The sequence below is a fragment of the Cylas formicarius genome, unplaced genomic scaffold, assembly GCF_029955315.1.
Source record: "Cylas formicarius isolate icCylForm1 unplaced genomic scaffold, icCylForm1.1 PGA_scaffold_2__14_contigs__length_35257938, whole genome shotgun sequence".
Lineage (NCBI taxonomy): Eukaryota > Metazoa > Arthropoda > Insecta > Coleoptera > Brentidae > Cylas > Cylas formicarius.
In genome coordinates this window covers 33,846,585-33,871,080 of record NW_026844319.1, presented here as the reverse complement: position 1 = coordinate 33,871,080, position 24,496 = coordinate 33,846,585, and the positions used below count along the sequence as shown (strand labels likewise).

Sequence of the window (24,496 nt, the reverse complement as noted above, 5' to 3'; positions counted from 1 at the left end):
TGTGTTTGGTCTGTTGAACGGAAAGGACCAGGAACGAGGATGTGCTCAGGATGGCTGGATTGGAAGACCGAGAACTCTTCGAACATATGAGCGATATGACTTTCAACGCCTAGTACTACAGGTCTGCATGGCATCTAAACAAGAAGAAACAGAGTAATCAGATGGGGCGTGTGTCGCCGAATTCGGTGATCCCGATAAGCATTGCTTTAGTGGAGGAGCATGGTGATAATAAGCGTTGCTTTATTGAAGAGGCGTGGGTCGCCAAAGGTAGATGAATAATTCAGTAAACAGTGTCTTAGTGGATGATGGTGGTGGAACCGAATAGCAATGTTCTTGATAGCTGATGCTTTCATAAATTTGCTAAATGATATTACATTGCAAGTTGCAAGTAAGTTGATGTTGGTTTCCTGGTAAAAGTTTTTGTTTGAAGAATTGTTTTTATTTTTCTTGGTTAGCCTGGATAGACGAGTTAAGGTAAAGCTTTCGAGGTCTACCGATGACCATTAGGTGCTCGAGGACGTGCACACTAGTCAATGTCGCCGTGTCGGCGCCCTTAGCTTTAAGTGCTCAATAACAGTTATAATTTTGTCATTCGTAATATTGTGGACCCACTTTGATAGGCTATTTCGTAGTTGATCTAGCGGGTGCGGATCGTGGGATTCCCTTTAATAATCAATTAAGTGATTAGATTATTCATTTGTTTTAAGCACTGTGTTCTACACTTTTTAATATGTCCGAGAAGTCTGTTCCTATGTTGCCTCGCTCGCCATCAGAACCCGCCGCCCCAACGGATTTCCATTTCTATTTTATTATTTCTTACGGTCTTCGACACACCTTACTATATTTTTGATTCCGCTTGTGCTATACTGTCATTTTTTCGTGTTATATCGGTCGTTCAGTGGCCTATGAATCGTATATCCCGGCATGAAAATAAAATTAATAACCCGAATTCCCGAGGGAAACGAGAACCGACGACGATGTTTACGGCGATGTATGTATACAGAGAAGGCAAACGTAAGCACTTTGTAATCGTCTAATGGAGCTTTTATTCCATTGAAAAGCTCAAAGGACGGTTGGGTGCGCCGAAAGGCATTCCGCCGGTGATAAATGCCGTGAAATTATTTAAAGACATGCCCGGGTACGTTTCTCTCTATGCACCGCGTATAACCGCTCAGGCGCGCAGGAAATGAACACAGAAAGGAATTACGCCACATAAAAACGCCCTCAGCGTTCGAAGACGGAACTATTAATAGAATATCATTTATATTTTGTTTATTTATCCAAAAAAAAAGGAAGCCTAGCGGCCCTCTAGGAAAAACTCTTTGCGGGTATACCAACCCTACCAGATCTAATGAAGATGTAAGGACTGGAAGGGGTCTGTTTTACAATTGCGATCTTTTGAAGAAAACCAATTCGACCTTAACTCTAGATCTATATTGTTTTATATTGTTCCTGCTTACGTAACTGACGTAGTAGTTTCGTAATTTATTTTATATTTCAGCATGACCACAAACCCTTGGTCTCTGTCATCTTAATTTTTTTGCGTTCTCGAGAAGTTTTTTTTTAATTTCATGACTATTTTAGAGGCCCCCGTGTCAAATGATTAAATTGATGAGGAACTAGCTGAATAGTTGGGTTAGTTTTGGTCCGAGACCTACTTTTAACTTATGATTTATACAAGGTGCCCATGTTTAGAAATAATGGAGGTAATTTTGCACAATTTCTTTGCCTCTTTTTGCCGCACCAGGGAAACGCAAATTTTAGTAATAAAATTGAAACTCATTTGTCACATATGATTTCAATGATGACGCCGAAAGGGTTGAAATTATTAAAAGCTTCAAAATTTCCCAATGTCAAAATATTTTTCAAAGAAACTTCAAAAATTCAAAGGAAGAAGAAACTTCTTGAGTGCTTCCAACAGTAGCAGGAAATTAAGCATTTTGAATAGCAATGCAATATATGCGAATCTTGTAAACCAACCAGGCTCTGAAGGAAATTCCCTTTTAAATCTTCCGTCCCTGGCGACCTGGTTTTTCAAGGTATCTTCACGCTCAAAGTGCCGTTCCGTTCTTAAGTGCTCCACCAATCAACTTTGTGGGATTACCATACTATCGGAATATCCTTGATGAATGCCAATCTTCGAAACGACTATGGGATACTTGAGAAGAAAAATAAATTGAAAACTATGCACTTTCAAAATCCTATGCAAATCCGTTAGCTTTATCGTGGAATGAACAAAAGGAATAGAGTCACGTGGCACGTTGTTGTAGCCCTCGCTTCCCGTGGCGCAGTTTTGCGGATCCAGCTATGCCCCCCTAATTGAGTACGTTCGTTACCCATTGAAGCAAAATTCTGTAATCGTCGGGTTTGCCGGCGAGTCGTTCCGAAAGAAATGCAGATTCGATTTTGGGATTGTTGAGTATTACGCGATTATCCTCGATAGGATTATTGTAGATTTCGCATCGGATGAATCAGTGTTCGCTCGTCTCAATTATTTTCATTTGCCGGCATGTGGGGGGCAAAGAGGGTTCGCAAATCCCCTGGCAAATGAAATGTTTCCAGCAAAATCTAGACAACAATTTGTTCCGAGGTTTTTTTGTAAACTAATCTCAGGGAAATGCGCTGGTTCCAAATGGAAAGGTCATCGGGGAAAAATATGCACAAAAATCAGGCAAGCAAAACAAAAAAGGGAGTAAATTAAAAATATAGAATTACAAATTGGAAACTACTTCTACTTAATTACTACTGAACATAAAAAAGTCTATAATACGCATATAAGTGAAAATTTTAATATAACATGACCGTCGAAAACAAACGCCCATGAAATCCGTGAATAAAACGCAATACCAAGTTATCAACAACTATAATAACTCTACAGGACACCACACTAATACTAATGCTATAGTCTACCACAAGCAGTATTACACCATTTGGTCTTATGGGATCAAAACTACAATCTGGTTCCATTGTCGACATTGCTAATGCCTTCTTCTACTCACAAATTTGATTGTATTAAAGTGTCTTTGAAACAAAAAAAAAGTATGTTTAGTTGCATAATCCAAATCCAGGGAAAAATTAATGGAGGAGTAAGAGACGGTTGCATCCTTATCACCCCTAATGTTTACTTCGAGATGGTGTTTACAGAAGCACTTTCGGAATTCGTGGTAGATCATGAGCAGAGCATTAACAAAGTCGTAGAGGAATGTGCTTGGTCGAAAATTCCAGTAAAGGTAAGAATCTAACGACTAGCGTCCCAGTTAAGGGGAAAGTTCTTCTGCAAGTCACTGAAATAAAATATCTTGGTTGTGTTCTTCAAATAAAATCTCGAGATCACCAGTAAAATACTATGCTGCAGAGATTAAAGGCACCTTTTAGGAATCAGACTTCTGAATGTGTTATATGGCATATAAAAGTGGTCATGATGTTTACCCTTCTGAAAGGATATCGTACTGAACAAGTAGAATGTTTTGAAGTTGCCAAAATTAAATTATCAGAGGTGGATAGAGAAGTATGCACCATGTGGTACAACATCGTCATCTAAAGAGTTGTTTTTTTTTCTATATGAAAACAAAATGTCTGTGATAATTTTCTGTAAAATTCTTCAAGAAAATTGAAACAATTCCCGTAGAAAATGATTGGTACGAAGCAAATGACCTAAAAATTATTAAGGAGCTCACAATTAGCGCTTCGCTTGAAATATCATTCTTCCAAGGGCGGAGCTACGACCTCTCTTGCCAATATATCAAAGGGACAATATTTGAAGGGTTGCGATCATGGCCGCAGTTAAGACACCCAATGAGTCACGGTTTTGCGCCACCCCATAGTCGTATAGGCTCGCATCCCGATTTGATTATCGATTTTGTTTAGGGTAGGTCCTGGGCATCTTTTCTCTTATTAATTCTCACAGAAAAGACGATTGAACGCAAAGCCGTAAGCACGTAAGATTGCGTCTTCTATTTTTAGAACAGCGATAGCGCAAGCACGATGAACTTTCCCGCCAATTTGTACGTCAGTCGACCAAGAAGTGACAAATGACCGACAGGCTAATAAGTCAGTTAGATCGATGACGATAAAATTCGACAACGGTTAAAGAGGCATAAATTATAAAATATTATATTTCTGATATTATTTTTATTTTGTATTAGTCTTTATCAGTATTTATTGGCCAGTGCCATTTTAAAGTACATGGCTATCAGGGAAAATATCTTGGAAGCAAAATGAGGTATAATTGTGTAGTGAGCAAGTGACATGTGATAACTTGCATTGTCGATTATAATTACGCTATTAGGAGGAATGTTTGGAATTAGTTTGTTTTTAAAGCAACTTTCAAATACATTAGCGGTGGTGTCTTCATGGTAATCCAGAGAAGAATCTTTAATATTTTTCGCAGACAGAAAAAGTACACTTATCAGTTGAGTCAACCTAACCCTTTTCAGGGGTATCATAAGTGTCGCACCAGGTTTCATCCAAGTAAATAATTTGCTTTGGCCTTTGTTGTTCTCTGTCAATCCTAATTTTTTCTAGATATTCCAGTCGCTATTTTTAATTTTTTTAATTCTAGGGAGGGGGGCAAATCGGCCGGTTAAAATGATAATGAAAGATATTTACACTAGGTATATAACGATTAATAGAAAATACACGTTTGTATTTTTGTTGGGAGGTAACCACTAGCCTGTTATCGAAGTGGAATAACATTATACAATACATTAACGTCATCCGTTGAGCACCCCCGCAAAAGTTCAATGTTTATCTGGCGAAATATATTAGCAAAAGTTTTTTTTCAACAGGCACGTTCCTTCCAGGTGCCGCTCATGGCAGACGTTCCCGGAGCGATCACGAAAAATTGAGCTTCGAAAACGCTTACCGTCCAAAACTTCTATGCCGATAATAGCCCAGGGTTTTCTTATTATCCTCCATTTTTTCTGTCTGTCTCCTTTTTATTTATTATTATTGGTGATTTCTAGAAGAATTTTTAAAGCGTTCGGATATTTCTAGAAAATTTCTTCATATAATAAGATTTAAAAAAATATATATTTTTTATATTTCAAACGTTCGCTGTGTGTTGATCACGGCCGATCGGGTCGTAGTAGGCCGACGGAGGAAACGGAAAACGACGTGACGTCTTGATTTTCCGAGGGCAACATCTGTAACCTTCGTGCGTGCCTTTTATTTATTATTTGCAATTTTCTCCATCCCGGTTCTTCTGTCTTCCATCTCTCTCGATACTCTTTGCTTCAGTTTGTTTTCGCCGCGAGCCGGCTAAACTCATCAACTAATCTCGTTTCCTATGCCGTAGGTGTTTTCTTTTTCCTCCCCCTGCGAGCCCCAATTTAACGAGAATATCCACATGAAACGGGACGTCATTTTGATAATTTACGTCACCATAACGGTAAATAATTCATTGGGCCCCTATTTGGTGGTCACGTTAATAACGAACAATTAATAATTAAAGGCCATTAAGGCCAGCCCGGGTCTAACTTTTAAGCTTGACGCGTAGGTCAAACTTCCTCTGGCACGTCCGGGTCCAGGTCATTTTATTTACCTTATTTTATGTTTATTTTTATCTTGCACGGAGGAATTCTTTTATATTTCTATACAAAAGCATTCAATCAAGACAGGAAGGCTTTTAATTAATATTAATACTAATAAAGTGAAAGTAAACCAAATCAGTTGCTTTGGTGAGTTCAATAGTCACAGGTACGCTGATGACACCAAATACATATTTTTTTCGCGGTCTGATGCAGTAGAAGCGGCAAGGAGACTAAATAAATGTTCGTGGCTTCAAATTAAATCCAAATAAGTCTGCATTAATCTATTTGGAGCCCGCTAAGTACTGGGCAGCCCAAAACTTGGATATAAATAGGGTTCAAATTCCAACTCTTGACGAATGTAAAAACTTGATTATTGTCTTTGATAATGAACTTAGATTTCTTACACAAGTTTCCAAAATTCTCCAAAAAAAATCTCTGTGAAGCACTGGTTTTGAGTCATCTAAAGTACTGTAATTTTGTCTATGGACCATACTTGGTTGTCTTGACAAAATGTAAATTACAAAAAGGACAGACCTTCTCCGAGCTTAAAATAAATTCGGTTTATTTATTTACTTATTTATTTAAATAGAGGACTCTGACAAGGGGATTCCATTGGCCGATTCAGTTTCAATGTAATTATATAACCTTATAGAAAATTTGTCTAAAACCTTAGGATACATAATGCAAAAATCCCAATTTAATATAAGGTACTATGAGGATGACGGGGTATTTATGACTGATTCAGAGGACAGTATGCAAATGATAATTTAGTAGAGGAGTTAAGCGATTAAACATGGTAGTGGACATCAACAAGGCTACACGCGTGACACATCTAAAAAGCCGATATGTATCTGACTAAAAGATATGGAGGAACAACTATCACTTAGAGCTAAGAAAGAACATATAAAAGCGCAGTTAAATCTGTATAAACCTATACAGCAGAGACAAAATCAGAAGAAATGAAAACAATAAGATTCTTGTTGGGAAAATCACGACAGAGTCAAAAATGAACATCTTAGAGAATAAAGTGAAACGAAACACTATACTATTGGAAGAACATCCAGAGGAAGACCGCGGAGGAGGTGGCAAAAATGCTGGATATCCTCTTCAGGAGAATCTTTATTAGGATAAAGAGGCAATGGCCCACCCCAAGGGAAAACGTATTGAACAACGAAAAACCTTTACAGTGAATTTTTATTTTATATTTTTTCAAGTGTCCTTTATTCAAGCTTTCTTTGCAAAACTATTCGACTGTAGATATGTGTAACAGCACAAAGGGGAAATATAAAAGCAAAATGCTTATATACTTGTTCATTAGGATTAAACTTTACCTTAAACGGTGAGATTAAAAATAGGAAGGAATTATGTACTATATCAACATCAACATCATTTGATGAACGCCACTTTAGTCACGAGTTTGGTTTGGCACGAGCGGAACGAGTGTGTTTGTGAACATGTTGCATACAATACTTCTTGTACGCGGGGTACATTTTGAAAAATAACACCAGCAGAGAATTTTTTGATTTAAGTATTTTATGTTTGAAACTTTAAATTACATCTATATAAAAAAGAGAAATATAATAGATTCAGATGGTTTTGTGCATTTGTTTAGGTGGTAAATAATTCTTGTGTCATATACTCCAGTAATCACGCAGGTATGGTTTTTTTTTTTGAAGAAGAAGATACCAGAGGAAACAAAGTTTACCAACAGAGATACAACGAAATTGATTTAGTTCTGACACAAAATGAAAAAATTGTATCTACAAAAACAAAACTTTCATGACTCAGTTGTCTTGTAAAATTACCTGTTCTCTAGATGCGCTCGATCTGGTGCTGCAACCACATTCAACATTATCTTCAATTGCCTTCATTTCTTTGCCTTAGGGAGAACATAAATATTTATTTACAGAGGAAGAATTTTACAGACAAATCTTCAGTTTAATCTTCGATCAAGAGAATTATCCTTCATTTCCTGCGAGGTTAGCGCCAAAATTTCCCGGCCTGACATAGATGCAGTTCCAGTATCACGATAAAACTAAGGCTGGATGGTGTGTACGGCCAAAGGACTAACGTGGAGGGCGGTTTAATGACGAAGTTGAGTTAAAAGGGGCTGTTTTAGTTCATTTTGCAGACAAACCAAAAGAATATATTTTTTTAAAGGGATTGAGTTATTAATAAAGAGATGTAATGAGTGTATTGAAGTTAAGGGGGATTATATTGAAAAATAAGAAAAAATTGTTACTCTACTTTGTTTCTACTTGTATGAAGGATATTTCGTAGTAAATATAACAGCGATTTTGATAAAAACCAACCTCACTTCGTACTCCAATACAATCTAAATCGAAACTTATGAAATATAGGGCCTAATAATTAAAAAAATATAGGTTTTTTTTAAGCGTTACAACACGAAAGATAAAATTACGATACGTCCTTTCTATTAAATAAATCAATGATTTACAGCATTCCAGTTCTGCGCCAAAACTCGCTCTATCGTATGACGATTCTGTACGACGAATCATCTGCTACCTCATTGTCTGTAAGAGCGGCCCCAACATTTCGTTTTGGATCGATCGTTTAACTAAAACCTCGATTAAAACGCAACAAGATCTCTTTCAAATAAAGCGACGTTTAAATCCAGGAGCATGAATTAGCAGCATTAAAACGCGCCGGTTGTTTATCCGTCTTGTCTTTCTAAGCCATTACTCTCCACGGACCAAGTATAGTGCCGGTTTGTTTGTGCGGAAGGGGGGCGGGGGGGTCGAATGTCGGATTTCGTTGAAAAAACAAACCGAAACCCAAACAACAAACACGTTAATCCGACATTTATCACCAAAACCAGATGAGAAACATACGAGCTACGCGGTGCTCTCAGAGAAAATAATCAAATTAGAACTGGGAATCGGGCAGTTTGTGGGGCAGCATTAAATTAATCCTGAAGGAGTGCAAAAACCGAAAATTTGTTTTGACGGTAAAAGATTTGAGTTTGGCATATTTTGGCAAACAAAAATGGAATCTTTCTTCGACGACGTTATAAAACAACCATCAAACGCCGAACTAAGTTCGTAAAACATATTAGCGAAGTCTGCGGTTCTGTTTAGAGTGAAAAATAATGGCTATGGCTAATCCAACCATTTTGTGGTAAACAACGACTGTTAAGTTAACAAGATTGCTTTCGAAAAATCGCCAGTGGGCGGGACAAGGTTGTCGCAAATAGCGCGAATCAGCTTTCAATTTTAAAAAGAAGGCGCTTCTCGGATTCTTGTCCTAGGGGGACGCATTTGCGAACTTTCGCAAAATATCTCGTGTCCCCTGTATTATAGACGAAACCTTAAACTCTCTCTCGATACAGTTTACGATACTGTTCATATCAAATTATCACGTCTTTAAAAGTTTTAAATTTAGCGCCAATAATTCACCCACAAAAGCAGAAGTTTCTTTCTTGGATCTATTTTTTGCCCACAAACGACGTACCATGTATATAATTCCAACAATGTCCGAAATGGAGGCCTTGGATCTCCTTAGTTCCCTGGTATCCGAATTGTTCCAATGGAGTAAATAGTTTTCAAGTAACTACTTGTTTTCTGAGACCATGCAGTACGTGGTAATAGTAAATGGCGTCATCGCGTCTAGTATATATATACTGTCAGTAGGTTCCGTTAAGGGGCAAAACTGTATTTACGTGCCAAATATTAAGTCGATTGCTTCAAATTTCGGACACTTATCGTGTTTAGTTACATACGAAAACAATTCTTAGTGTTGTTTCAGCTAAAATAAGTCAAGAATGAAATAGCTCCTGGAAGAAGAAGAGTTTCGCCAGTAAACGCAGAGTTAGCCTTCTGGTTGTTTATCTATTCTGTGGTCACAGGCTTCCGATGAGCGAATGAAAGCACAATAAAAGTTGTCTCATTTTCTGAAATTCGTTTCTTATTTTTGCATTTATATTACGGATTTCCTGTTGAGTTTTAACAATTTTTAGTAATCTCCAAGTATCCCGCGATAAAAAAAAAGATATACATTTTAAAATTTAATCAATAAAAAAATGTTCTTAACAAAGCATGGAAGAAGCCAAAGAAACAGTATAAATACAGCGAGTTAAACGAAAATGTAGAAAAAAAATTCCATAAGGTTTAAAATCGTCCTTATTCGAGCTTTAAATAATCTTTCTCACGTTGACTATGAATTTATTTAATTTGTCGCTAAAATTAACCAAAACTGCACTATATATTCTCATGTAAAAGCCTTTGTTATAGCTCGATTTTAAATAGGCGCGGTGTTGCTTGGAAACTCTTTATTATAAATGGGAATATAACGGAACTAAAAATGGGAACGAGAGGTTGTCGCGTAATGACATTTCATCCCAGATACGTGGCAAGAAAATACACGAGAGACTGCGGAAAAGTACGCGACAAAAATCTCATTAAGACGGCAGTCTCTCGACCACAAGGCAATAATGAATATTTAGATTAAGTCCGTTCATATTTTACATCCACGTTGCGCGTTATCCTTTCGGGAATCAGGCACGGTTTTCTTATTTCGTCTGGCAATAATAAATTCGGACTCTGTCTCTACTTGACTTTCTTTTCTCGTCGGATCTGTTCAGTCACTCTTCAATGGTTCTCCTGGCTGAAAAAAAACAAAAGCCCAACAGATATCGTGGGTGACCACACGAAACTGTATGTCAGTTCTACTTCACTCTCTTTCACGCAAAATGAAAAAAATTTTTCATTCATAAAGTATAAAAAAATATCAGTAGTTGCTTATTCCGTGACTTGTATTAAAAGTAGCCCCTATATTTGCAGACTAACCTGTAACGAATAAGGTTGGCTTTAATTTTTCAAAGAACCTTCCACAGGCTACTGTAATACTTTTTACAATACCTCTGGATTCCTCCTGCGTCGGTTTTTGCTGGGTCGAAATTACTGACGTTTCGCCAATCATCCTGTTGGCTTCTTCAGAGCTTGACTGAAACTGGCTCGTATTTTACTATACCGCCTCGGATGACTGATTCCCAAATTGGTGACAGGTAGAAACCTGAGTCGCGGTTAAGATTGTTAGGTTGTTTATAGATTTCAATAGACTCTCGGATTTTTCGTTAATAGCTAATAATAATAGAAAATCAGACCTAACATTGGGTCATTGTGTTTTGCAGAAAACCTACGCACACGCATGGTCATATCACCATCCTGCCCAAAAATCATCGGTTATGAACTCTCTTGTTTACAGAGCAGTAAAAATACACTTCACCACAACCTTCCAATAGCAATGAGGCCGTAAGCTATCCTACACTTGCCACTGTGTTCCTTCCTTACATTCAAAACATCACTGACCACATATCAAAAGTTCTAGGCAAGTGTAACGTCAAAACCAGATTTACCACTTGTCCAAAAATCTCTCAACATCTGCGGTCCGTCAAAGACAAACACGAAAGAGCCTTACGACTAAGATAAATAAACTCATCAGCTGTTGCCGAACACACTCCGATTCCGATTCCTTATTGTGAGAGTCACCTCTCCGTAGCTAGAGTACCTCCGTAACTTCGATAGTGGCTGCTTGGTGGGCCTCATTGCCTCTGGTTTGGTTACGTCCAGTAGGATGGAAACGCACTCTCAATAGACCTTCACTCTGACATAATATGTGTATGGCTGTTTTCTCATCTTTTTGGCAGAATCTGCATTCAGTGTTTTCTTCCACTCCCACTAAGCTTAGATGTCTCTTAAGCAGACAGTCAACGTGTAAATTTGGGCCTCTGAGGAATTCCTTTGCCTGTCTTAGTCAGCGTTACTTTATACGGACTTGCTAGCTGGTTTTATAACAATACAGAACTAACATGGATGTCATTTTGCTGGATTGCATTACTTTTGTCGCCGCTTGACTGTCGATATAGATCGCAACTGTCTTATTACGAATCTTTTTCGTGTCTGTTTCTCTTGCTCAATGTTCTATTGTGGTGATGTCAGCTTGGAACACTGTTACTAACTTACCAATTTCGCTCAGAGTACATATATTCCACCTCTTTGGTTTTTGAGCCGTCTGCCCTTATTGGGGAGTCATTTTTCCAATTTCCTCTGGTCGATATTTGAGATTTGTTATGTTTAACAAAGCAATACTTGGGTGTTGTGGTGTTCATAGGCAGCCCTAGTACTTAGTCTGCCTTTCTCTCCCTGTATTATATTTCTTGCTATCTGCACCAATTATTGGTGACCGACTTTGAAGTAATCTATATGCAATGGATCTCGCTTCACATAGTATGTAGATCTGCATTGGTGGAATGACGCGCTACTCAGCTGCCTTATTGCCTCCAACTGGTTCTTGATCACCAAACAACTGCTCCGTATGTTACCATTTGTCTTACTACTGTTCTCACTAAATAAATTTATTGTAATTTATTTATATTCAAAATGTCACTTTAAGCTTCAGGTTATGTGTGACTGTTTTTGTTGTTTTGGAACATATAGCTCAGACTTTTCTACAAAAAAAAAATTATACAAGATTGATAAAGAAATGTTTCCATTGTCCAGATCGAAGAATCTAAGCTAATCAGGTCTTGTCTACAAAAGTAAAAGCTTAAATATTTTTTTATTATGTCAAAAGACTGTTTGGATAAAAGGCTGAGTTGTATGAAAGCTCAGTTAACAAATGTTTTGCTAAATCTAAGATTTTTTGTTTTCTAAATGGCTCATTACTTCGCGCCGGTGTCAAAACACTCTCGGGAAACAATTTTTCGCCGACGACGCGGGTGCATCCGTCAATTATTTATTACTCCTTCGCCGCTTTGCAATTTTCTAAAAATATGCTCAACAAATATCCGCCTTTAGCGCGCGGCAGTACCCAAACGGAAAAAACAAAACGCTAATAACTACGCTTTAGTCGGTCGGTCTTTGATCTGCCGATACGCTGACGGCGGATAATGACCGGGATATGTTTGCACTCCAGAGGGCAGCAGGGCGGCATACTTGGCGGCCGGTTTAATGACGACAAATTGAACTTAAACATCGTTAGGCGGGATTTACCTAAATAAAGACGTCCTTAAGTCGATATCGCGATTGGTGGTGATTCCAGTTTTAATCTGCATGAGACTTCTGCTACTTGCTTTTCTTCTTCGAGACCGTGCATAATAATGGACTGTATTTTAAGTTTTGTTTATTATCACTTGTTTTGCAATCTATTAATAACGAACAAAGGAACGAGATCAATTCAGTTATGCGTTTCACATTGCAGACATCTATCGAGGATTTTTCATTTTGATAGCAGAAGTACAGTCGGTCAAAAAAGTCTCCGTACACATAGTATTTTTTCAGTTTTCTTTTAGTTCTTTTAGTAAATATCGGCAATCTCAGTAAGAGTAATACAAATAAAATAAAAATCATAAAAAATAATCACTATTTGGAACTGCAATTAATGAATACAAATCCACCGGATCCTATAAAGTGCGGCCACGCTCTGGTCGTCCCAGGAGAAGAGTCTTCTGTTGTGAAAAAAATTAGAATTAATTCTAAAACAAGCGCTCCAAAACTTGCAGAGGAAATCAGGGAAGAGTTCTCAAGAAATATTGGCCCTGAAACGATTAGAAACTGCTTGCAATGAGCAGGTTATAATGGCCGCGTTGCCAGAAGGACACATTAACCATCAGTTCATCAGGACTTTTGAGACAACGTTATCTTTATGACGAAACAAAAATTAATCTTTTTGGGTCAGATGGTCGATTCGACTTTAAGGAAGAAAAAGTTTAGTTTAGATGCGATAGTTAAATTGTAATTGTAATGTGAGTCAGAAGTGGGATAGAACTTTTTTCTTCGTGTAGCTCATGTTCAATAGTAAGACACATAAATTGAATAGAATGAAGAGAGAATTAACTGGATTAAGGAAAAAAAAGCAATAGGTTCGGTGATACGGGCCAGTGACGAATTATAGTTAAATTGTACGGTATTCTTTTGGGTGTAGTATATCCAATGGAATCCTCCGTTTTTATTTTCTTATCCTACAATATTCTTTACTCATGCGTTGCATTTCCCGACGAGTGTAAACCAAGCTGAACTCTATTCGTCGATTTACACACGGAGCATCGGCCTCTGATTTTTTTAATTGCACTACGAACGAGGGGTTGTTTGTTGTTGGTTTGATTTCGTTTCGGTTTTATATACGAGCCTTTTAAAAATAGACCGCCTTTCAAGTTTCGATACGGTCTCTGTATAAACCAGACGTAATTGGCGTGACTGTTTTGAAGAAAGACAAACGCACGTGTTGGTGTTGTTTCGTGATACACCTCGAGGCCGCCATTTGCGACGGAAACGTATAAATTACCGCCCCATCTTCGGCGAAATATACGCGAGGGTGTCTATTATTACGTGGTCCGTGTCAGGCGGTTCTTCATTCCGTGAAACTAATTTCAACGACGGCCAATTAGAAAAAGGTGCCTGATCCCAGATTAGATTTCGTAGAAATCATTAACAACCCGCGCCGTGCAGAGATGACATTTGACGAATGACAATTTATCAGTAGGTTCGACGAGTCCGCCAGAGACTGGTGGCAGGTCAATATGTCCTAAACCCTAGCCTAAAGCAGTTGTTTCGTTATATACGTTTAAGTGTAGAATTTTCTGCCTCACCAGTTAACCATACGTAATTATACTCCAGCCTACCTTCGCCCTCGCTAAGAAATATTATTTCAAAGATCTGGAAGATGGAGTTTTTTGCATTTTTCTTCAAGGAAGTGCTTTCTTACTGGTGGCTGAAATATGTCTGACACTGAAAAAAATAAATAAAAGAAAAATGTTCTTTTAAAAACAACGAGTGCAAAGTAGAAGCAGTAGAAGAAAACAAACCACAATATTCCAGTTTCGTCTTATAATACCCATGTTCTAATTTAACAAAAGAAGAACATTGTCAATAAATGAAGAAGCTTTACTACAAAAACAATTTTACTAATATGCCTGCGCCGGTAAATAAAACTTGCCGACGTTTTTATTGAACCTCTGAAGTTACGCTCTGAAGAAGAAATTTTCACCTATTTAATGACAAAAAACGCATCATGCACAATGTAAACCTAATTTTTTCAGCTTAATTAAATCGCTGTACACTTAAAGTCTACTTAACCTCGTGTAAACAAGCGCCCACGTCTTCGTGAACTTCTCGTCTAATGCAAACTTTAAAAGCAAAGTCGCAATTTCGTCGACGCGGTGTGGCAAGTATTTCTGCTCCCTTTTAACATTAACCGTTGTATGTCTAAGCAAGATGTTCATTTGACGGCTAAATTTACTGTGGGGTGAGATGGCGACCCGTCGAAATAAATGTTTCGCCATTGACAGAAGAATTCAATACTAAATGAGTTTCAAACAACCATAAGTAATTATTTTACCCTAAACGTCGCCATGAGCGGAGATTTCATCAGTCATTGAAAACGATAAATAAAATAAGTAGTATCAACAAAATTATAATATTTTAAATCTTGAGGAGAGTCCAAGAAACCTTTGTACGAAACTTTTCTACTATCTACTATGGTAGATCGTATAGTGGATCGTTTTATTTGGCACACGGTGTACTTGACAACCATGTCAGGTTGGACTGAAGTCTACAGATTTTGTTTTATCATTATTTAGATTTAAAACAAAAAAACAGCATAATAATCCTATTTTTTTAAGGGGTGTCTTTAATGCTAAAACAGTTTTGTGTTACCGGATTGAGTTACAAACCTACATAACCATAAAATTAAATATAAGTGTCCGAAATGACATACAAAACTCAAAATTTGACTGGGTGCGGTTTGAGAAAAACAGTGAGCTACATTTAAAGATGCAAATTATATAAAGCAGGTCAAAATCCTTGATATTACTGACTACTAGCGTGGGAGGCCGAGTTTTTGTTATCGGTCAAAGTCCTACATTGGAAGCTGAGAATAAATGTGGGTAATAACTTTTTCGTTGACTGTTGGTCTGTGACCATAAAAAAAATCCTCGACGGACGTCGGTAATAGGTGAATGGCCATAGTAGTCATGCCCAACTGTTTGTGAATAACAAAGAAGAGGAAGTGTTCTGTGGTTAGATAACGTTTATTTTACCTTTTCATATGCTTTCAATTAACCATCTAACAACCAACTCGCATAATGAATTGCAAGATTTCCTTTTACGAGGTATGTTCAAAAAGTAAGGTGACTTTTGTCGTACTACGTTCATTCGCTCTTCGACATTTTTTTTGTTATGTTGGTACACATGTCCCTAACGTATGTTCAGAGTTTCAGCCAGTTTGTATGTTTACTTTTTTTTTGTGAGACAGAAGCGTTTGACCTGTTTCGTGTGCTCGGCAATTTTCTTTGCTTGTGTCTAACTAACACTGGATATGCCCCCCTGCTATTTTTTCCTGTTCCCAAAATTCAAGAAACCCACGAAATGGAGGACGTTTGAAACGTAGGCACAAGTTTATTAGATCTGGTGGGATTAATATTGATAAATAAGTAAATACCTTTTGATAAAACTTAAAAGACACCATATTTTTTTAACACACCCGGCGTGCCCTTCTATTAATTACTATTTTTCCGAAACATCCTAAAATCTAAAATCAAGTTAATGCCCTGTTTGGAAAAGGGCAATACAAACGCCAGAAATGACTGAACTTTGAGGATTACTGAAACAATGAAAATGCGATCATGGTTTTTGAAGTTGCAACACTGAAAAATGTAAATTATAGACAAGACTTTGCCGGCTGATGCCGCCCTCAAAAAATATTACGAATTTGCTTGTCTTAACTTGTTCGGGTGTCGCATTTGTTTATCCGACGCAGTAAATTTTTAAAAGCCGTCGTCGGTATAGCGTCAAAGTTACGTACCGCTTTCTAAATTTAAATTTTATATCCCTTAGCTCGCCTGAAAAGCATCATTTTGCCGCTAAAATGTACACTCACACACGCGCAGGTCCGCTTTGCCTTAAAAACGGCATAAAACCAACAAATATGAAGCTGGTTTTCAACGCCTCGTCTACACACACCGTCTTATATATGTATATATGAACACGTAAACTCCGATGGATCTTCTTCGGACCGTTTGTAAATAAACACACGCACACAAACACACGCGCACGTCTCTGTGAAGTTGCATCTACGAAAATTCCGATTTGTGTTAAAAAAAAAGCTCGAAACATATAAAAAATACTGGTGCGTAAACGAACCACTGGGAAAAAACATTAAATAATGTTTTGGGGCACATATATGGGGATATAACATATAATTTATGCATAAACATACAAAAGAAAGTTCAAATTCGACAAAAAACAACTAAAAATAGATTGTTTTTTTTTTTATTTTATGGTGCGCGAGCGCACCACTGGTGACACTCGGTTTTATTTTTGGTGACATTTTACAAAGCATGAAGTATGTAAATGCACATTACACTTATTGCTTTTCTACATCTCCTTCGGGCTTTATTAGCATGAACAATGGTTATCATAACGCACTTCATCTATGGCAGGTGCAAGATTTCTTTGAGTAATTGTTTTAAAAGTCGCAAAGCAATGTAAGATTTAAAATCAAATCAATCACTTCGTCATCAAAAAACATAAAAAAATATTTCAAGCGGATTTTTTTCCAGAAAGCCTATTTTTTAGTTCTTCACATCTTCTTTTGAATTCCAGGGTTTCATTGTTCCATTCAGGTTCAGTCATAGATAAAACCAGTGGTGCATTCACCAACCAATGTATTCGTTTTCTGCGATGTAATCTACACGGTATAAACTTAACAAAAATGGCAATACAAATCCAAAATATTTTTTTCTACTATTTCGGATTGACTTGAAAATGTAATACAAATTTATCTACCACTTCTTTTACACATAAATTAGCGATTTCCACGGTTTTATGTGCTTTAGTAGTGATAATAATAAAATTTCTAAATGGATGTGCAAAAATATTTCCTGGATGTGACAAAAAAAATCATAGATTAGGTAGGTGGTGCATTAACGCACCACTGGGACAAAATGGGTTAACCGAAATTGACCTGGCGAACTAATCCACACAAAATAATAACCATCACTCGAACAGTAATTTCAAATAACACACTTCTAGTAGTATAGTAATTTTTCTCATTCAAATCGTCGGTCACACTCCACGTGAGTTGGATAGCGCGGCAAGCGACATCCGGTTCGAAGGACCAACGAAAAAAAAATCCTTCAACGTCTCGGGATTAAATTGTGGCCGCGTAATAGCAATTAGTTGTTACACGTGTAGCGACAAAACGGGTAGTGAGAGATGGGCTTTCGCATTTGCATTTTAATTTATTTTATCCCAGGCACGGACCTAAAACATTAGGTTTTTGCTGCGAATGCACTTATCGAGTGTTTAAATAAATTCGTAAATAGACTTTATACATTTTTAAAATACTCTATGATCGGAAATGGGGTAAACGGTTTACTTTGTACGCTGGAACGACTTTATGCTCCGTGTACGATCGTCGCTAGTCCGACCCTGTCCGCGTATCGTAGCGTCGATCTGAAGTTGGTAATTTAATTGGGATTAAACGCTGGAAAAGCCTGATTTATTAAGGTTCGACTTAATGATCGTTTTTAAATGGGCGACTATAAAATTGTCCGCTATGCTCGGAAATTTTTGTAAAGTCGCTAGCAACTGAAAAAGTTCAGTGAAATCGAAGTCGGCGAACCGTAGGGCAACGAGATATAGTATTAAGGCAACTGACGGTCATAGAAATAAAAAAAAAAACTTAAGTATGTCGGCCAAAGTGAAAAAATTTATTGAGTTTATGAAATAGCCACCAGAGGGCACATTAGCCAGGGTTATATTATACCGAAATGGTTTAATGCATTTTAATAAAAATGACTTTTCCTATGTCAACAATAATACTGCAATAAGTATGTCAAACGGTAATGTAAGCTACGGAGTATTTTGATAATTAATACATTTTTATTTCCTAAAGAATGAATAAGCGTTCTATTTGGCAAATTCAGGATAATTTTATATCAATAATAACCGATAGAGTAGAATATTTTAGGTTAAGATACAGACATTGAGATGAAATTTTGACGGGGTTGTCTTCCCCTTAACCTGCTATCCAAGGATGTTATTGCTATATAACAAAACTAATTCTTACATGTGGAACGACCGACTGTCTGGTAGCGGTGTACACCAGTTCACATTAAATATTAAACATCTAACCTCGTAGTTTATGACGATAATGTAAATACAAATTTTTAAATAGTGGATTATTGAGTTTTAATACCCGGACACACAGGAATGAACTAGTAAAGATGTCATGCTATGACATAACTCCACACTTGCTCTGACTGGACTTTACTATAAACTTAATTATTTAAAAAAATAAGAATCATTACGCGAGTCTTGCTCATGTGAAAAAAAAAACGATTTTATTGAATTATCTAAATATAAGGTGGATTCCCTATGAAAAGCATTCTTTATATTTTTCTACAAAAATGTCATATCATTTTAAAGGATATATATGAAGCTTCTTTTCCTGCGGATTTAGAAGAAGTTTCTTCAGGTAAACATCTTCACAAAAGGAATATTTTTGTACATTCTGAGTAACGTCTGTTTTTTTCTTTCTTAAACCAACATGTTTTTCATTTGACTAATCATAACGTATACTTTATGACCAAATAAACCATTGTATTACACGCACTGGGGTAATAAAAGTTTGATAACATTCAGAGAGCATCCGAGCCCTTTGTGTCGATTTGAACACTGCTATTTCTTCGTGCTCGCAAGAAACATAATTAAACACGCAATCAACCGGGATGACTTCTCAGAACTTACTTCTTACTTTACTGCAGCGTTATTTACCCGCCTTTTGTTTATATGTCTTCGCACCTTGCCTCCGTCGTTAATTTTATGGGTACATATTGTGCGGCCGCAGTTCACGTCGACGGCTTTGTTCACAAACTCGTTATCTATTTCGAAGTATTTTCAAATTTGTCCAGAGAATACCTTTAAAATCAACAAAAATGCGAGAACTTTAAAATAAAAAATCGAGAATCAAAACAAAAGAATCCGCATATAAACATATTATTTTGTAAACATTTTCCACATATGCATTGATATCTATGAAATTTTTGTAGAATCCGTAAACTCCTCTGAAACCAGTGAAAACTAGGACCTCTATTATTCCTATTGTATATTAATATCATAGCTAAGGTAATTAACGATAGCAAATTCGAATTATTCACAGATGATACAATGTTATATATATAAGGTTGTTCGGAAAGTCATTTCGTTTTTTCCCGTCAGAGGACTTAATTACGTTTTTTCGAAACCAACCTCACACTTAAGCCGCATAACCATTATATGTCTTGAGAGCTGATATTGCAAGGCTTGTGTGTGAAAAAGTTCTATTAATTTTACGCAGTAGTTTTTGGTTGGTGCCCTTTTAAATATGGAGAGCAATAAGCAGCATTTTCGTCATATTTTACTTTTTTACTTCAGAAAAGGTAAAAATGCTGTCCAAGCGAGAAAAAAATTGACGGATGTGTATAGAGAAGGCGTGTTAACAGTACGCCAGTGCCCGAACTGGTTTGCAAAATTTCGATCCGGCAATTTTGATGTCGAAGATGCACCACGGTCTGGAAGGCCGGTCGAAGCTGACAAAGATGCGATAAAGGCATTAGTTGATGCAAATCGGCGAACAACCACACGAGAGATCGGTGAGAGATTAAATTTGTCGAATTCGACTGTTTATGGCCATTTGAAAGGCATGGGCTTAACCTCGAAGCTCGATGTGTGGGTGCCCCATGTCCTTACGGAGCGAATTTGTGTCGTCGCGTTGACGTGTGTGATTCGCTCCTCGAACGTCAAGAAAATGATCCATTTTTGAAGCGGATTATTACTGGGGACGAAAAATGGGTTATATACAACAATGTTAAATGCAAGAGGTCATGGAGCAGAAAAGATGAACCGGCTCAAAGCGTGTCAAAAGCCAACTTACCAAAAAAAGGTGATGCTCTCCGTTTGGTGGGATGTCAAAGGAATCGTTTTTTTTGAGCTTGTGCCGGACAATACAACGATTAATTCAGAAGTCTATTGTCATCAACTGGACAAATTGAATGATTCACTTAAAGAGAAGAGGCCCGAATTAATCAACAGGAAGGGTGTAGTGTTCCACCAGGATAATGCGAGACCTCACACAAGTTTGGTCACTCGCCAAAAACTTTTACAGCTTGAATGGGACGTACTGCAACATCCACCATATTCTCCAGATCTGGCGCCTTCCGACTACTATTTGTTCCGGTCCCTGCAAAATTTTTTGGACGGCAAAACCTTTACCTCAAATGAAGATGTCAAAAACCACCTGAACCAGTTTTTTGCCAGCAAGGACCAAAACTTTTATGAGAGGGGAATTATGTTACTGCCAGAAAGATGGCAAAAGGTGTTGGACCAGAATGGCCAATATATAATTTAATAAAATATTTATTCATTATACGAAAACTGTCTTTCATGTTCCCCAAAAAAAACGAAATGACTTTCCGAACAACCAATTGTTGGTAGTGACAGATGAGTTGTAGTATTAACAGTGATTTGAACCGAATATATGCATGGTTATGTAAACCACAAACTTAATATTAACAAGTCAAAGTCTAAATTTTGTATTTTTGGGAAAAACTGAGTACTGTTAATATAGAAAACATAAAAATTGAGTACCTTGGAGTCATGTTAGACTCAAAACTAACGCTACGACCGCATGCTGATTATGTAATGAGAAAATTTGCACAAAAAATAGGATTTATATGTAGAATAGTACATCAAATGCCTCAAATTTTGCTAAACACTCCTGTATAAGTTACCAAACTATAAGATGAGTTTCAAGTAATTCAAAATAGAGCATTTGAAAAAGACACGATGTTGTCGAAACAATTTTCATATACAAATATATGATCTCGTGGAAATCTGAATCTTTAGTTCTTATTTATTTTCATTAAGATCGATCTTAAAGTGTAACAGATACACTCCTGTAAACTTAATGTCAAATGTTGTTAATGTCATGACGCTTAAACAAGGAATTATTTATGATGCAAATATTTTTATGTATAAGTCAAGAAATAAACTATTTTAACGGCGTGAAATAGTTACTATACGAGTAGTAGTAGTAGATCATGAATAGAAGCAAAGCCACCCAAGTAATATCTTGCTTTTATAAAAATGTATTTACTTATCTGGTTTTTTCCTTCCTTTCCGCTCAAACCGGAAGTGCAACCGTTGTCTACATATCGTCAAAAAATTGGACATTCGGTCTATATTAAATATTAAATGCCTCGCCTAAAAGTCATCTTCGTTCATTATTTCCAGCCTCGCGGGTAAACAAGACATTGTTGCTCTATCCCCGATTTAGATTATTATTTCGGCGTCTCCTATTTTTTTTCTGTATTTCCCCCGACGTCTCTTTTAATCACGCGAGCTGTCCCGGACGTGGAAGGAGACGAGAACCGTAGGAAGAATTGCCTCGCCTTATTATTATTATTTATTTCGCTCGTACTGGGCCCTCGAGAACTTGGCGTAAAATAAATTACGTTTTGATGGAATTTACGAGTGTCCTACTTGAATCAATCACCGTGGCCGAAGGATATCGCCGGCGTGCCTCAGGGCTCCTCGCTTCGTCCGATTTTTACGGCACTTTGATTATTCGCGTCTTTTTTGTTACAGTCATCGAAGACCCGGAAGTGGTGCCGATCGAGGACGCCGAACATCCGAAGGAAATTAAGCCCGGAGCTGAGGTGGTTCTTCGATGTCATTTGGAAGCTTCCGGCGACGTCCGCATCGAGTGGTACAGGTAAGTGTCGTTTCGACCGTGAAAACTACTCAGCCAAGTTATTTTTATTAGTTAATTGAATTGAATCAAATTGTGACCTTTGTCATCCCGGAGAAAACTAGTGAGGAAATCAATATGAAAATTGAAATCGCGATACAAAAATTTCAGACCTACTATATAAAAAAAAAACCCTTATTAAACTATGGTAGTTGAATTCACAGGTCCCATACATAAGTTCTTTGGTACTAAAATAGGCCAAGATAATATTTTTTATTTTTTTAAATTTTTAAGGAAGAAAAAAAAGTTTAAAAAAAAATTCTGGAAAATTTATTTCAAAGGTGAATTCTGAAAATGAAATTTTTTTGGATTTTTGGGAATTTTAGTGGGAGTTTTTGACCCCCCCCCCCCCTTAAAAAAATTAAAAAAAAATCGAATTTTTTTTTTAAGGTGTAACTAGAAAAAAAAATGGAAAATTCAATTTAAAGGTAAATTCGACCCAAAATGCTGAAACTTAAAATTTTTTGGATTTTTGGGAATTTTAGTGGGAGTTTTTGACCCCCCTCCCCCCGCCATAACTTTTTTTTTTTAAAAATCGAAAAAAAATTTTTTTTTTGAAAAAGCATTGTATAGAATTTACCTTGGGGCAATTTAAATTACAAAGCGAAATTTTTAGGGTTTATATATGATGTCGATTTAAAAAGGGGTGGGAAAAATTCTGTAGGTCGGAAATTTGTTTTTTTTAATATAGAAATTTTATTTAAAAAATTTTGGTTTTTTAAATAAATCGTTAAGCAATAAGGAGGATTAAATATATAACTAAAAATATTATATTATATATAACTAAAAATGTACAGGGTGGCCCGTGGCCCTTACCTCGAAACCTAGGGGGGTTACAAAAAAGAATTAAATACAAAAGTTTTTTTTTGTTTTCCTAATCGTCACTTTTGTATATACAGGGTGGTAAAACAACGTTACATTTTTTTAAATAGAACACCCTTCATTTTGTTGCGTTTTTGGATAGTCCTTTTAAAGATACATTCAACGATATATATGAGCATGGGTCTGGGATGCACCGTTTCGAACTTATTAGCGATCATCTTCAGAATTCGGGTTATTTTTAAACTATCATTGTTAGGCGACTTTTACCTTTTTAAACTTTTTTCTATCATTTTTACGAATAATACTTTTCTTTGGGAAATGATCAAATTTATAATATTTTCTTAAGATACGTGGTGTTCCACGTTTCGCAAAATGATACTTTTCTCAATTGTCTTAAATGAGACACCATGTATATTATTGGTTTTTCGAATAGCCCATTTAATAGCAACTTCAATTATATAACATAGTACGGGTCTGTGACTTACCGTTTTGGCTTAATTGGCCATATTTTTCTCCGATTACGAATATCATATGAGCAATAGATAAAAATTAAAAAAAGGCTGTATATATATATATACACATATATATTTCTAAACCTATCTGCCCTAAGGTGTAAGGTTATAATAATTTCCCCCCATCTTTTCTTATCTAGTGCCATTTACCTCCAGTCCGTTTTCTCTTAGTATATTCGCCATGTTCTGATCCCATGTTAGTTGCGGTTTTCCTCCGTTTCTTCGGCTGCATCTTCTCGCTTCCCAGACCAGTTTTGTTGGTCTCTTTTTGTCCATTCTTTTTAGGTGTCCGTACCAGCGTAGTTGGCATTTCTCAATATGCTTGAGAACCGGTTGTACTTGCAATCTCTCCCTAATCGCGTCATTTCGGGTTCTGTGTGTCCTTGTGATCACCTAAGGCCTTTCGTAGGTACTTCATCTCCATGCTTTGAAGTTTTTTGGATCAGTACAAAGCTTTCACATCCAAAATTTAAAATTGAGATGAATGTTGTCTTGTATATTGTTATTCTGGTTCTAGTTCATATTTCCCACTTACCAATGAAGCTTGATTTTAATGTGTTAAGTAGTCTTGCAGATGCAGATTACGAATTTATTTCAAATGCATTTTAGTGACCAATCTTACTTAAAAATTAAATTTACAATTAACTGTAATTATCTAAAAAGTAACTAGTAGTAATTAAAAAATAACTATAATCTATATCTTGTGATATATAAGGTCGATTTTTTCTTCTCGTTCGACGGCTGTTGCCCTTAGTCCCTTCCAAGTTTCCTATCTTGAACAGGGCGAGTAGGTGTATTATGCTGAATTACGGTGACATTTCGACG

At 36.8% G+C, this 24,496-nt stretch overlaps 1 protein-coding gene across 1 annotated transcript in view; it reads left to right on the top strand.

Annotated features, from left to right (window-relative positions):
- The window catches only part of LOC132697806 (tyrosine-protein kinase-like otk), an 80,638-nt gene that overhangs the window by 48,689 nt on the left and 7,453 nt on the right, over window positions 1–24,496 (top strand). Inside the window, exon 4 of the mRNA XM_060663463.1 lies at window positions 22,175–22,301. Within this exon, the coding sequence (XP_060519446.1) occupies window positions 22,175–22,301 (127 nt within the window). The remainder of the gene's footprint in view (window positions 1–22,174; window positions 22,302–24,496) is intronic.